Source organism: Acomys russatus, chromosome 10 (genome assembly GCF_903995435.1).
Source record: "Acomys russatus chromosome 10, mAcoRus1.1, whole genome shotgun sequence".
In the NCBI taxonomy this organism is placed as follows: domain Eukaryota; kingdom Metazoa; phylum Chordata; class Mammalia; order Rodentia; family Muridae; genus Acomys; species Acomys russatus.
This window is the reverse complement of record NC_067146.1, coordinates 8,032,449-8,048,887: the sequence shown is the minus strand read 5'-3', so window position 1 is coordinate 8,048,887 and position 16,439 is coordinate 8,032,449. Positions and strand designations below refer to the sequence as shown.

Sequence of the window (16,439 nt, the reverse complement as noted above, 5' to 3'; positions counted from 1 at the left end):
CTCGCTAATGCACATGGGTGTACACATATACAAGAGAAATAAAATTAAGTATAAACCAGGAGTCAATTGGACAATTAAGGAAGCTAGAAAGTATCTAAGCAAGACTTTATATAGTCGACTCAGCCCACGGGGCTGGAAGGGTAGCTCAGTGGGTAAGGACACCACCTGCTCTTCTAGAGCACATGGGGTTGATTCCCAGCACCCATGTGGTGGCTCACAACTATCAGTAACCCCAACCCCAGGGGATCCAGTGGTACCAGGCATGCACGTGCACAGATATAGATGCAGACAAAACATTCACACATTCACACATACAGACATACATACAGACAGACAGACAGACAGACAGACAATCTTAAAGGAAAAAACAAGCAAAACTGCCTGCCACTAATACACACACACACACACACACACACACACACACACACACACACAGATATACTTTGCTGTGTCAATCCAAAATGATGTCACATCACGACAAAGCCCATGTCATTGTCCCTGAGTCACTGTTATATCGGGCTCCAGTCAGGTCAGAACTGTTCCAACGCCACTTGAACTGAATCCAGAATGGCGCTCTTTACAGCCAAGAGTCCTCTGTTCCACTCTCCTCCGGAAACACTCAACAGGCCAAAAAGTCCCCCTCGGTTTCTTTCCCCCAGTGACCAAGTTCCTGTTTACATTAACTAGCCTTCCAATATGCAGCTCTGGTTAAATTGCTGACTCACAGTGAGCCAGCAGAAAAATCAACATGAGGACCCCTCTAAGTGCTTCTGGAAGGAAGTGGATAAGTAATTGGAATAGTAATTGGGAAAACAGAAATGAGCCTCCAAACCACTCATGGGACAGAGGTTTCCTGAGTGTACACCGTTATGCTATGGAACAGAAATCTGGAAAGGCTTAAAATGTTTATTTGCTGTATAATTGTGTAGACATGTGTGGACATGTGTACCAGAGTGAAGATGCCCAAGCGGTCCGGAAGAGCATGCTGGATCCCCTGGAACTGGAGTTACAGGTAGTTATGAGCTGCCAGTGTGGGTGCAGGATGATCTAACCACTGAGCCATCTCTCTTAATGCCACTGGACATTACGAAGACAGGAAACAGAGGCTTATGCAGTCCACACCTGTAATTCCAATACTCAGTGAGATGAAAAGATAGAGAGGCCAAGGCCATCCTCAGCTGGGTTGGGGCAGGCCTTGGCTGCAAGAGAAAGGAAAGAAGAGAAGGGGAAGGGAAAGGGGAAAGGGAAAGACAGGAGAACCTAAGGGACAACCCACTAGCCAACACTGTCAGTTATCCTGGTGGAAGCCTCCGCCATGTGCAACACAGCAAGGCAGCGAGCTCTCCTCTGCGGGAGTTGGTATGGCTTTGTCCGTTCTGAGGTGGACATTCAGATGCTAGAAGCTTTGAGATACCTGGAGTTTTGCCTAGAAGTCTGGGTATTAGGTCACATTTAAAAAAAAAAAAAAGACTGTAAAGAAAATTACAGATAGCCTAAGGGAAATCTGACATTCCTTGGACCACAGAGTTGTCTAGTTAGCCAACATGAAAGTACGCAACATCTTTAGGCTAAACACATATGGCCTCTTCACTCTAGCTTGCTGCTGGCATTTATATTTCACTGTTACCTTTATGTATGGATTAAAATCTACTATATTTAGGATTCTCTCTCTCTAGGTGTCAGTGGGATTTCAGTGGGGGTGGGAAGAGCACATTAAAACATGTCACAGTGTGAGTTGCGAGTCTTGGTTGTGAGTTGTACCGTCTACCTGAAGTCTGTCATCCTATAAACTACTTTGTTGGGTCCTCAGCAGTAGTCAGCCTTATTAAAATGCCCGTATCATATCGCCATCAAATCCTCAGACATAGAGCTTTGACCTTGGCTCTGTCTATCTCGAGTATATGTTGTATTTACACTGCAACTTAACAAAGTAGACGAGGAATATTTCTGAGCAGTTTGTATCTCCCCTCAGCCAGCATCCCCAGACAAATCTGCCCCTCTCTCTGTGCTGGGGATGCACTAAGATGCCTCAGGCACATGTCTACTACCTGCCACTGTCACTGTAGGCGTCCTTGGGTCAGGGCTTCTATCCTGGCTTGATATTTCTAGGTTCGCTTTGGGTACAGTGTTGCTTTGACCTGGGACTTCTCCAATCAGCTGGGTGCTCCAGTTATACCACAATACTAGCAATGATAATTATCTCTAAACTAGAAATATGGCAATATTTATTCTCTCACAAACCCTAAAAAAATCTTTTGTTTACTCTGAGTTTTTTCCCTCTTCATAGAGGCCATGCATTAGTTTTATAATATCAATAAAGTAAATATCAAGAACATTTAGATATGGTTATTATTAAAGAATTATAAATATGGAGGTGAAAATATATTATTCTATAAATGACAGGAAAAGATTACCATTTAGAAAAAATATCAGTTGGACCTAGGCCTCATATGATGAACTGAAATAAATTTCCTTTGATTTTATGCTCCTACTTCTAAATATCCATCCTAAGGACACTCAGCCCAGTGCCTCATTGCAATGATATACCTTGAAATATTATTGATGCATACTAGAAACTAGCTAGAAATCAAGTGGATATCCAAAGAATAGTGGAAATGATATAATAGAAATGATGACAAAACAGAATACAATATTAAAATGTTTGGCATAAAAGCAATTTTAAAATGACTTACTATAAATATGTAGGAAAGGTTGTCTTACGGTGCCAACTTTAAAATGTGACTGCAGTGCATGGAACTAACACGTGCAGAAAAAAAGATCTGAGGAAAGAGCGCTAGGCAATGCTAGGCAATGACCTCTTGAGTGATAGGAATAAAGGTGTTTTGTGTTTCCATATTTTTAAAAAAGATTTATTTATTTATTTTATGTACAAGCACACTATCTTCATGTATACCAGAAGAGGGCATCAGAGGTCATTATAGATGGTCGTGAGCCACCATGTGGTTGCTGGGAATTGAACTCAGGACCTTTGGAAAAACAGACAGTGATTTTGACCTCTGAGCCATCTCTCCAGCCCTTATATTTCCATCTTATAACTGCCTTTCTTTTTCATATTTTCCTTAGTGATATATAATATTTATAATCACAAAAGTCTGATTTTTAAATGTAATCACAAAAACATGTAAAATTTCATTATAAATACAACTGGTCAAATCGAGAGGAGGAAGGAGGGAAGGAGAAAAGGAGGGAGGGAGGGACAGAAGGAGGGAGAAAGGGTAGAGGGATGGAAAGAGAAAGAGAGAGAGAGACAGAGATAGAGACAGAGACACAGAGAGAGACAGAGACCGACAGACAGAAAGAAGGAGAGAATATTATCAAAGAAACGATCCGTCTTGGAGGTTAACAAGGGAATTTTGTTTTTCACAATCTTCCAGCAATTAGATGAGTAAAACTAAAAACAAAGAAAAAAAGAAAAAAAAAAAAAAAAAAAAAGGTGGCTAGAAAACAAACACTTCCAGAACACCATAGTCTCACTCAAAGTCTCTCTCTGGTCTGGTCTGTCCTCCCCACCCCTCTCTTTTCTGTCTCTCTCTCCCCTGAAACAACATCTGCCCAACTGTCTTTTAAGTTCACACACACACACACACACACACACACACACACACACACACACACACACACACACACCACACACCTCTGTCCCTGATTTTTTGTGACCAACAACAGTTACTTCAAAGTACTCTGTGCAAGCCCCGTTTTGCCTCTGAAAATCTTCCCTTGCTTCAACCTCCTGGAATACCTACAGGGCTCACTATTCTCCACACAGCGCAGTAACTCGAACAAAGCTAGCAACGCAGCCTGAAGGACCTTTCACCCGTGTTACTTAGGCTCATAAACCTCTGAGTAGTACTCCCAAAGTAATTCATACTCTGCATCAGGGAGACTTGCCACTCGGGTATGGAAAGATTATGACTAATCTTCACTCACTCTTCAGTCTTACAAAAGACTGAGATGAACTTCCTGCTCAGAGCCCGCCCCTGGGTGTGGCTGCTTGCCTGCAGTTATAGCCTACCTCTTCATCCAGGACACAAGGACTTCACCAACCTCCTTAACCAGGACACAGACATCTGCTCTCTCAGAAAGATTTCTCCAGCAACCATGGCCGCCTTTGTGGAACTCAGTACCAAAGCCAAGATGCCCATTGTGGGTCTGGGCACCTGGAAGGTGAGCGCGCAATCCTGGGACACCTGTTTCTTTCAAGTGGGAAGGGGTCTTGAGGGATGTGTTGGAACCCTAGAACCAGGACCCAAGTTGCTTTTGGCTTTTGTGAGTGTTTCAGGCCTCAGAGCTCTGACAGGCTGTCCCAGGCAGTGATGCTAGCTACCCCAACAAGTGTCATGTTGCACGCTGTCTCGGGGTTTGGCAAACTTTCCTCTGAACTTATAAAACATGCGACATTTTATTCGTCTTGACTGTTGTTTTGCTTTTCTGGCTGAGTCACTCAGAGGCAGGACACTGAGCTCCAAATGACCCAGCTCCCCTGGCTGCCCGTGGGCAAGGACTCCATCCGCAGCGTCTGGCCTGGGAGCCTGAGGGAAAGACAGACTCTCAGACCCCAGCCCAGGCTACCGGCACCTGCACTTTTTGCCGAGACTCCACACGGTTCCTGTGCACGTTAAACTCCAAGCACAAGGACCACAGAGCCTGGGCTCATGCCCTGCCTGGCTGCGTTACTTTCCTGGCAGTATGCCCCAAGGTCCATCCCATTTTCTGGGGAAGCAGACTTCCCAGCCTCTGTTAAGACAAGTCCAACACTGTCCCGGCTTCTAACTCTGCCTTCGTTTGTTTCCCTCGGTGATAACACACAGAACAGTGGCCCGCTTGTTTCCAGGGTTCTCTCTATTTGATTTCTGGAGACTGGGCCTTACACTAGAGTTCAGGCCACCCTAGAACTCACTTTGTAGCTTCAACTTGCAATCCTCCTGCCTCAGACTCCAGAGGTTATTATATGTGTGAGCTGTTTTTGGAGTTCATGTCTCCTGTTCTGGTGGCTTAGCCTCTCTCATTCTTTGTGCTGTTTTTTGGTGGTGGTTTTGTTTTGTTTTGTTTTCCCTTTCAGTTTCTGTTTGGTTTTTTGTTTTGTTTGTTTGTTTGTTTTTTCATCTGCTTATGGGACAGAGGTAAGACCCTATTTGTTTCAGCACTGGGTTTAATAAAATCCTACTTGAATTTGCTCCAAATTAGAAATTTCACGTTCTTCCAAGTCAACAAGGACTCTTACCAGAAGAAAGTCTTAGAATTTCAAAGTTATGGAGAGCTTGACAGGGGAGTCGTTTTCACGACAAGGAGGTGGTATTAGCTTAAGACAGTCTGTTCTGATCTGGCGGGGACTTCTGAACTGCTAGAGGCTGTTTCCTGTCCAGAGAAGCAGACTGCTTATCTCTCTGGTGCTTTCCTGTGTTTGACTCTTAACCAAGATGTCCCTAGATTGGGTAAGAGAAGGGCTTTTTTGTTTGGTTGTTTGGTTTGTTGATTGAAGGCTTTTTTGCATGTATGTTTTGAGGACAATTATGTCCCCCAGGCTAGCCTCAAACTCACAGTCCCCCTGGTCCATTGTTTCTCCAGTACTGGGATTACACACATGGGCCACCATACCCAGTGGTTTGGCTTTTTGTTAAAAAAAAAAAAAAGTTAATTATATTTCATTTGTGAGCGCAGCCCTGTACACTGGATGTATCACACACCGCTAGTTCTCCATGGTCTTATCATGGTCTGGGGCTGAGATTCCTCGGGGTCTCCTCAGAGTTCTGTTTGGCTTTTAGCCATCTGTCATACTAGAAAAAGGAGATCCTTTGTTTAAGATCAGGTGGATCGGATAGACAGGATGGGTGAACATTACCCGTCACTTTTTCTCCTCCTTTGAAAAGTTTGTTTTCTTCTGCCGTGTCCCTGAGCAGTCCAGTGGTTTGGGGACACTGGGCTGAGTGGAGCCTGTTGAGGAATGCATTGCTATAAGAGCACCCAACGCCTTTTCTGTTGCCTTTCAGTCACCCCCAGGCAAAGTCAAGGAAGCTGTGAAGGCGGCCATCGATGCTGGGTACCGCCACATTGACTGTGCATATGCATATTACAACGAGAATGAGGTTGGAGAAGCCATTCAGGAAAAGATCAAGGAAAACGTTGTGAAGAGAGAGGACCTCTTCGTGGTCAGCAAGGTACAATGACCCACTTGGTGGGTGTCACTTCAAAACACGTGGGAAGACTCTGGTCCACACCAGGAGCCCTTCCCATCTTCTCCTAACCTCCTTCCTTGCTGTTGTAAAATCTGTGGGTGTAAGTTATCCACACCTGAGTCAGTACTGATAACACTCTGCCGCTGCCAGGATGCTGCTGGTCCATCCTCCTGTGTTGGTTTTCCCACAGCAAGGAAGGCTCCTTTGAGACTGCAGGACTCTTGACTTTCATGCCTTCTGCAAGTGAGATCTCTCTGCCTAGTCAGAAGGTAGGGATCCCTCAGGGATGAGTCCTGGGGCTAGAGAGATGGCTCAGAGGTTAAGAGTACTCACGGCTTTTGCAGAAGACCGTAATTTGGTTCCCAGCACCCATATCAGATCACCCACGACTCCTGTAACTCAAGCTCCAAAGAATCCAACACCCACTTCGGGCCTCTACAGGCACCCACTCACGTCCATGTGTACATACATGCTACACACAAATAATAAATAAAATAAATCTTTTTACAAAGGGGATGGACCCTGAGCCATACTAGTCAGTCCTGTGTTCTCAGTGGCTATGTAGAGAGAGCAATGGGTATGGGTTTTTGGATTTTTGTTTGTTTGGTTTAGTTTTTTGAGACAGGGTTTCTCTGTGTAGCCTTGGCTGTCCTGGACTCACTCTGTAGACCAGGCTGGCCTCGAACTCACAGAGATCTGCCTGCCTCTGCCTCCCGAGTGCTGGGATTAAAGGTGTGCGCCACCACTGCCTGGCTCAAGATAGCATGTTTTCAATATAGGAGTATATTAATATAGGAGAATATGTTTTATATAGGAATATATTTTTATCTCAATAAGGGTGAATTCTAAAGCACTGTTTAAAAAAAAAAAGGAGAGGGGAGTATAGAGTGTGAGATTGTTGACTGGCTGTAACTAGCTGGAACATTCTGCCCACCTGGAAACTGCACCTAATGCGAGAGACAGACTCATGTACATGGTGGCCACTTAATTCCCTGCGACTCATCATTAGGGCCTGACATCTTAGGGACATGGGACTATGCCCCAGATAGCATCAGAATGCTAACTGCTCTAAGAAACACACAGAATGTTACAAGCATGGAAAAACATATCACCCTCAGCACTTAGGAAATGACCTCACCGAGCCCAAGGAACCATGTGTACCAGATTGTGTATGTTAACTAGGTAGTTTGGTTAAATATAAATCATCTGTCCTGAGGTGAGATCAGACTGCACGTCTCTGAGCAGGGAGGGTGAGGGCAGTGTGGCTCTTTCTCTCCGGTTCCTAATGCCCCTGCCGTCGCACTATGCAGCTGTGGCCCACCTGCTTTGAGAGAAAGCTGCTGAAGGAAGCCTTCCAGAAGACCCTCTCTGATCTGAAGCTGGACTATCTGGACCTCTATCTCATTCACTGGCCACAGGGACTTCAGGTTTGACCGCTCCCTGTACCTATCCATCGCCGCTGACACGGGGCTGTGATAACGGGGGCGGGTTGATCCTGTCAACTTCCTGTTGACTATGTCCTGGGATCTGGGTATGGTGGCACACGCCTGTAATCCCAGCTCTCTGGGAGGCAGAGGCAGGCGGATCTCTGTGAATTCGAAGCCAGCCTGATCTACAAAGTGAGTTCAGGACAGCCAAGTCTACACAGAGAAACCCTGCCTCCCAAAAACCAAAACCAAAACAAAACAAAAACCCCAGCAGCAACAACAAAAACAGTGTCTTGGGATGTTCTTGAATACTGTATTTCAGGGTCCAGTGCTCCTGCCCATCAAAGCATGCCTAGGCTCCTGCCCATCAAAACAAGCCTAGTCTCCTGCCCATCAAAGCATGCCTAGGGAATGGCTGAACCAAGTATGGTGACACTTGGAAGTAGTCAGTACACACACACACACACACACACACACACACACACACACACACACCAACCCTACTCAGTATTTGGAACTTTGCTGCTGCTTTTGGCTGAGAGGTTGGAGGGGTGTGAATTCTCAGGGTGCTCCCCTCATAGACAACTAGTGTGATGGTAGCTATCTAAGCTCTTGGCCTTCCAGAAGCTTCGAGGACTGGATAGGGTTACTATCTTCACCAAAGGGTATCCTTAAAATCTTCAAATCTACCGCTTGCCTAGTGATCTTGAAATTAAATTTTCCTCCATGTTTATGTGGGTCCAAATACTAGTTACGCCCTGTGCTAGTTTCCAAGGTTATAGAAATTCCCGATTGTGTCTATGATGTATAAAAGCAGATTTGGAAACCATTTCTGCAGTCTCCATAATTTAAAAAAAAAAAAAAAAGATTTATTTATTATGGTATACAGTGCTCTGCCTGCATGTACACCTGAAGGCCAGAAGAGGGCATCAGATCACATTAGAGATGGTTGTGAGCCACCATGTGGTTGCTGGGAATTGAACTCAGGACCTTTGGAAGAGCAGTCAGTGCTCTTAACCTCTGAGCCATCTCTCCAGGCCCAGTTACCATAATTTAGGATTTACCTAACCACAGTAGGCTGGGATAGAGTAGCTGATGACGTTTTATGTCTGCAAGTGCGTCTTCCTCCAGAGCCTGGCCAAGCACTAAGCAAGCATGGCTACTTGGTATTTCCTTGGCCTGGAGCAGTGCTTCACAGGAACGGGCGCAACCAAGGGGTGTTTTGTTTTTTTTTTTTTTTACAGCCAGGAAAGGAGTTATTCCCCAAAGATGATCAAGGCAATATCCTCACCAGTAAGACAACATTCTTGGATGCCTGGGAGGTAGGTTCCGGCTTCTACTGCGCAGTGGAGACTGTCCTTGTGTTCTGAGCAGGCCCATGTGCCTTGTGTGTGCAATTCTGTCTCTGTGTTTCTCTAGTTCTTCTGACACCTTCCTCACCATGTTTGGATTTAGGATTCAATCCAGAATCATCTACTGTTTGTTTGTTTTTGAGACAGGGTCTCACTGTATATCCTTGGCTAGCCTGGAGGTCGCAGAGATCATCAGCCTCTGCTCCCAGGTGTTGAGAATACAATCATCTGTGTTTTTTTTGAGGTGACAATAGGCCCTCAATCGAGACAGGAAATATAGTGTTCCTCAGTCTATGGTGAACTGTTTTGAAACTAAGGGCAGGCACTTGGTATAGGGTATGGCCTTGGTTTGCACATATTAGCTGAGTAGCCTAGGGAAATTATTTTATTTTTTATTATTATTATTATTATTATTATTATTATTATTATTATTATTATTATTATTATTATTATTATTAACTTTGGGTTTTCAAGACAAGGTTTCCCTGCAGCCCTGGGTATCCTCGAACTTAGAGATCTGCCTTCCTTTGCCTTCGGTGCTGGCATTAAAGGCATTAAAGGCATGCACCACCATGCCCAGTTAGCCTAGGGGAAAAAATTAACTCCTTGAAGCCAGTTTCCTCTTACATAGGGGCCGGGGGGAAGGCTCAGAGGTACAGTGCTCACTGCACGAGTACAAGGCATGGAAGCTCATGTCTGTAACGCCAGTGCCCCGGTGACAGAAGGAGAGAAGAGGATGTACAATCCCTGACGATCTCCGGCTAGTCTAGCACACACAGAGATCACAGAGATGCAAAACAAGGAAACTGCCGGGCAGTGGTGGCGCACGCCTTTAATCCCAGCACTTGGGAGGCAGAGGCAGGCAGATGTCTGTGAGTCTAGGACAGTCAAGGCTACACAGAGAAACCCTGTCTCAAAAAAGCAAAAAAAACAAGCAAAAAACAAAAAACAAGGAAACCCTGTCTCCTACAACGTAAAATGTGAGGAACAACACATGAGGTTGGCCTTTGACCTTTGACCTCTGCACACTTGCTGTGACATGTGTGCCTGCACACACACACACACACACACACACACACACACACACACACAGGAACGCACACACACACACACAGGAACACACACACAGGAACACACACACACACACAGGACGACACAACACACACACACACACACAGGAACACACCCACACAGGAACACACACCACACACAGAACACACACACACACACACACACACACACACACAGGAACACACACACACACAGGAACACACACACACACAGGAACACACACACACACAGGAACACACACACACAGGAACACACACACACACACACACACACACACCAGGAACACACACACACACAGGAACACACACACACACACAGGAACACACACACACACACACAGGAACACACACACACAGGAACACACACATAAGCATGTACTCATATCGTGTACACACTCACATAACACATTTTACTGATTTATATCCGTGAGGGTGTGACAAGGAATACAAGAGGTAACATGCTGGGGGAATGCTACTTTTCCCATGTAAAAATGTTGAAGCCGATAACCTTGAGCATTGGGACACGGTCAGGAGATGGAACAGGGGTGTGGCACAATTAGAATTAGGCTCCGATCTATCTGACTAATTAGTCCAGCTACCAGAACCATTAGCACAGTGCTTTGCAGGCAGAGAACATATATGTAAACATCAGAAACACAAGTACCTTGCTTTTGAAAATCAAACCATGCACTCTATCAGTTCTGCTCCTTTGAGAACCCAGACCAATACTTGATATACATAATTAATGCTCAAACACCGAGTAAGTCACGGATGCTTTTCTCTAAAAATAAATCACTGCCTGCCACTGTAGCCTCTTGCAAACACCAACAGAGAAAAAGTGAACGAGCTGGCCTTAAGCGAGCTGTGATAAGATTTCGAGAAATCACGTGCTGCTTGTCTCATTGTGAAGGCCAGTGGCTCCGGGAAAGAGGCACACTGTGCTCTGCAAACTCTAGGCGGGAACCTCTCAGAAATGAATTATAAATACATGTTGAACTTGTGGCTGTCACTATCTGCTATATCATCACTTGACAAATTTGAAAATTGCTCATTCTGGGAAAATAATTATTTTAGTGTGTACCTTTTCTCAGGGTTAATGCAGTCACAGTTGTGGCAAGTGGGCACCTGGCCGGATTTCAGACCCGCTTAACCCTAGGCTGTGTGCCCTGCCAGGGTCTGGTGTGTCTTCGTGCTTCCCCACTGGAAAACAATGTCAGAGGAAAGTGGGGTCAGAACCCAGTTAGGAAGCCGGCTCTGATGACACAGGCCTGTAACGCAGGTGCAGGAGGTTGAGGCAGGAGGATCACAAGTTTGAAGACTACCTGGGCTGCAGAAGAAGTTCACAGTTATCCTGGATCATTAGAGAGACCGTATCTCAAAATTTCAAAATGCAAAGAAAAGAAGCTAGAGATGTGTCCCAGTAATGGAGTGGTTGCATGGCCCTAGTGTCAGCCCCACTCTCTCTCTCTCCTCTCTCTGATGTGCGCATGCACACACACGCACACACACAGAGGTTTGGGAGAGAAAGAAGGCAGAAGTGAGTGAGCCTATCTGCTCAGTCTACTCAGATTTGGATGAGTGAGAGCAGAGTGCACATACTCCTGATAGCTTCTGCCCCTTGAAGGGCATCCGCTGTCAGGATTGCCATTTCTTTCTAATGCTGCAGCTCAACTAAAACCTGGAGGGTTGTTTAGCCATTCTTCTTATCTCGGGACCAAACCAAGCCAGCATCCCTGTCATCCTACAGCCTTTTAAACGATATTCCTCTTGGCGACAGGTCATGGAGGAACTGGTGGACCAGGGGCTGGTGAAAGCTTTGGGCGTCTCCAACTTCAACCACTTCCAGATTGAAAGGCTCCTGAACAAGCCTGGACTCAAACATAAGCCAGTGACCAACCAGGTGCGTTCTGTGTGTGCAGGTCCTGCTCTGTGCCTGCTGCAACATTTGCAGGCCAGGGGACTGAGTCTTCTTCTTCTTCTTCTTCTTCTTCTTCTTCTTCTTCTTCTTCTTCTTCTTCTTCTTCTTCTTCTTCTTCTTCTTCTTCTTCTTCTTCTTCTTCTTCTTCTTCTTCTTCTTCTTCTTCTTCTTCTTTGGTCTTTTGAGACAGGGTTTCTCTATGTAGCCTTGACTGTCCTGGACTCGCTTTATAGACCAGGCTGGCCTTGAATTTACAGCAATCCACCTGCCTTTGCCTCCCGAGTGCTAGGATTAAAGGCGGGCGCCACCACCGCCCAGCTGTTTTGTATTGGTCTTTTCTTGCTGTCTGAAGTTCCTTCTGAGCCTCTCAGAAAGCAGGCCTACTTCCCCAGTGATGGAGATGTGTTCTCTCTTACAGGTTGAGTGCCACCCATACCTCACCCAGGAAAAGCTGATCCAGTACTGTCACTCCAAGGGCATCACCATCACAGCCTACAGTCCCCTGGGCTCGCCAGACAGACCTTGGTGAGGGAAGGTTAGGTTTCAGAGTGGTGACTTTATTTTATCACTCTTTAAATTATTGTTTAATAATTGGTTAGTGTTGGTATAAATGTCTTATGCGCCTGGGAAAAATGTATCTATGGCAATACATCTGACACATCCAAATAGGATTGCATGGTGGGTAGAGGTGGGGGAAAGCACTTTTTTTTTAAGGAGACAAGGTGTCTTTTTCTGTGTAGCCTTGGCTGTCCTGCACTCACTTTGTAGACCAGGTTGGCCTTGAACTCACAGTGATCCATCTGCCTCCCAAGTGCTAGGATTAAAGGCACGAGCCACCATGCCCGGCTGTCTTACCTCTTAATAGTGCTTTGTTCTTGCTACTTAATGCACATTTTACAAATTCCTGAGGCTCCAGAGCCTATGGCTGGGACCACAGGAAAGACACAAAGCTTTCAGGTGGTTCCCCTGCCTGTTTTGCACATGGAGAAGGCTGTGGTGCTCACTCAGCCTTGATACTGTCATGGAAATGAGGGTCATTGGCGTCTAACAACTCTGGTGACTTATTCACTCCAGCTACCCTTCTGCCTTTAGGGCCAAGCCAGAGGACCCTTCACTACTAGAGGACCCCAAGATTAAAGAGATTGCCGCAAAGCACAAGAAAACCTCAGCCCAGGTCAAATATGGTGCCTCCTCCTCTTTACCCTGCAATCCACTCTTACAGTCTTGTTTTATTCTTTGTATTGCCTTCTTTTAATCCCTTGGAGAGGAAGAAATGGGAAATGTTAAGTCTATTTGCATCTCCAGGAAATAAGGCTGGCGTCAAACAAGGACCGAGTCTGTTCACCAGCTTCCTGCCATGTCCTCACTCCTAACTAGAGAAATCATGGTGTTGCCTACAGGATTAAGGGAGATAAATAAGCCAGGGGGAGATGCAAAGAGAGCCCTTGTCTTACTTAGTTAGTTTTCTATTGCTGTGGTAAGACCCCCATGACCAAGACAGCTAATAGAAGAAAGGGTTTATTTGGAGCTTACAGTTCCAGGGGGATAGGAGCCCGTTGCCATCACGGTGGGACACAGTGGCGGCAGGCAGGCAGGCAGGCAGGCAGGCATGGTGCTGGTGGAGCAGCTAAGAGCTCACATCTCAACCCACAAACAGGAAGCTGAGAGCACACTGGGAATGACAGAAGTCTTGAAATCTTAATCCCTTCCCCAGTGACATCTTCTCCAACCAGGCCACAGTTCCTAATCCTTCCTAAACAGTTCTACTAACTGGGGACCAAGTTTTCAAACACATGCACCTACCTCCAGGGACATTCTCATGTAAAGCATCGTGGTCCTCTCTTAGTAAACTTTCACTTTGTATGGACAGATTCTCATCAGGTTCCACATCCAGAGGAATGTGGCAGTGATCCCCAAGTCTGTGACACCAGCACGTATTCATGAGAACTTTCAGGTAAGATCCTGGCTGATCATCTGATACGTATGTGTGATGAGGAGACTCTCGTTAGCCTTTTTCTCATCACATTCCTGTATCATCCGTGTGTCATCCCTGACATCTTGTGAACTCTTGTGCCAGGAAGCTGGCCTCAACAGAGCTGAGCCACAAATGGGCTGAGGGTGGGGCCCAGAGAAACCCTGGCAGCTCTGAGCACAGGTGTACCCCATGCCACTGAGAAAACCCTGGCTTTCCCATGAGCACTCAGCTCTAGAGGCATAGACTACCCTGCCCAAGTGCTGACTGTTCTGGTGTACACAGCAACCTTTTATCTGGAGACCAGGCATGGACTACACTTGAACAGATGTCCTTCTGAAAGAATCCATGTGTCCCTCAACGATTAGACACTGGACAGACTAAGATTTTGTGACTATAAGCCCAAGGCCTCCCTTTTTGGACTGAGCCCTATAAATAATTCAGTCTTAATCTAGAAAATGGTTTGTATGCAGTAACCTCTGTGTGCATAGAGGAATGCCTACAGCCTGGGGACCAGCATTTCCCCCACTGAGCCTGCTTTGGGACTCTTGCCTTCCAGGTCTTTGACTTCCAGCTGAGTGATGAGGAGATGGCTGTGATCCTCAGCTTCAACAGGAACTGGAGGGCTTGCCTGCTGCCTGAGTAAGTGTGGCAGCATTTCATGAACTTTCTGGAGCTGTAGGAGACTAGCTGGGAGGGTTGGGAGACATCCAGGAAAACGTCACCCTCAAACACTATATTTCAGAAGTTGTGAAAAGGTAAAACTTAAGTCACGGGAAGTCATGGCTGCCAGTTCTCTGAAGTTAACCCAGAGAGCCAGAGTTTTAAGAAACAACATGCTGTTCCCTTGCAGGAGGCTGAAGCACTCCCCCACTCACTCACTCACTTACCACAGTGCTCCACGTGGGCTATGCTTTAGTTGTTTGGTACATAACACTGTACAAACTTCATGTTTCCCACTCTGGTATTCTAGAAGTATCTGAAGAAGCATGTATGTCTGACAGTAAGAAATGCCATAGAGAAAAATAAAGTAGGTAAAAGGTGAAGGAGTAGTCTATCAAACCAGGCCTCTTTCAAATTCGTGACCTCTTCTTCTCCATTCATTGTTGTTAGATACACACATGTTTATATATACACATATGTATTCATAAGATATCAAGGGAGAGTATATGGGAGATTTTGGAAGGAGGAAAAGGAAGAGGGAAGCGATATAATTATAATAGCAAAACATAAAAGAAATAATTAAAAAAAAAAACAAAACCAGCCAGGCCTGGTGGCACGTGCTTGTAATCACAGTCCACTGGAAGCAGAGGATCGTGAGTTCGGAGCCAGCCTGGGATCCGTGGGACCCTTTCAGATGGCAGCAGTGTTTTCTCCGTGTTTGTTGCTGCAGGACAGTGAACATGGAAGAATATCCCTACAATGCAGACTACTGAGGCTGAACCACGGGAGCAGACTTCCTCTCTGCGATGCACACCTCTCTACTCGAGTGCGCTTTGCGCCAAGCCTACCTGACGTCGCGCTGTAGGCGAGGCTGTGTTTAGGGCCCTCGTGTTGAGCCAAGGGCAGATTGTGGCAAGGAAAGGTGACTTGGAGGAACAAATGGACATTTCTTTCGCTAGTTTGATCTGACCAAAAACTAAGAACTGAGGTAACATTTGAGGATATAAAGATAAAATAAAGATCATAACATTTACAGATATGCCTATCACGTTCTGAAGTGATTTTTATTTTATTTTTTAATTTTTTTTTTATTTTTTGGTTTTTCGAGACAGGGTTTCTCTGTGTAGCCTTGGCTGTCCTGGACTCACTTTGTAGACCAGGCTGGCCTCGAACTCACAGCGATCCACCTGCCTCTGCCTCCCGAGTGCTGGGATTAAAGGCGTGTGCCACCACGCCCGGCTCTGAAGTGATTTTTGAATGAGCGAACTTGTTGGGTCCAACTCTTTTTTTTTTTTTTTGAAGGGGGAGCAGGGGTTTCAAGACAAAGTTTCTCTGTGTTAGCTTTGGCTGTCCTGGACTCGATGTATAGACCAGGCTGGCCTCGAACTCACAGCGAACTCACAGCGATCTGCCTGCCTCTGCCTCCTGAGTGCTGAGACCCCGCCCTGTGCGTCCAACTCTTATCATTCACATTTTGCATGGGAGGAAGTGGAAGAGGTATGGGGAATCCAAGAACGTGCTTTCCTAGGATTCGTTAGTAAAGTGGCAAAACTAAGTTTCACAGGAAGGTACACTCAGAGAAAGCGCAAGGCAATTAGGTCTCCTCCTCCTCTTTCTCCAAATCTTATTACCTCCTGTATTTCTTGGCCCTTTCTTCATGTTGCTTCTCAACCTTTGCCCATCATGCCAGAAAATCAGCCCTAGTCAGAGAAGAGTCTGAAATCCACAAAGGACATCACTGGAAATCCAGTGGTTAGTGGGGAGACTGGACATGAAAAGCCCTATTGCCATTAGCCTGGGACATGTCTCTTCTCTGTAGTGTTTCTTCTTGGAAACATCACAA

The 16,439-nt window shown here is 45.8% G+C and overlaps 1 protein-coding gene across 1 annotated transcript; it reads left to right on the top strand.

Annotated features, from left to right (window-relative positions):
* The first annotated feature begins 4,030 nt into the window (after nt 1-4,030).
* On the top strand, nt 4,031-15,564 carry LOC127194398 (aldose reductase-related protein 2). The gene is made up of 10 exons (XM_051151756.1): nt 4,031-4,185; nt 6,009-6,176; nt 7,505-7,621; nt 8,866-8,943; nt 11,821-11,943; nt 12,380-12,486; nt 13,054-13,135; nt 13,832-13,915; nt 14,493-14,575; nt 15,327-15,564. Exons 1-10 carry the CDS (start codon nt 4,120-4,122, stop codon nt 15,367-15,369), a joined length of 951 nt encoding a protein of 316 aa, XP_051007713.1. The 5' UTR covers nt 4,031-4,119; the 3' UTR covers nt 15,370-15,564.
* The last annotated feature ends 875 nt before the right edge of the window (nt 15,565-16,439 follow it).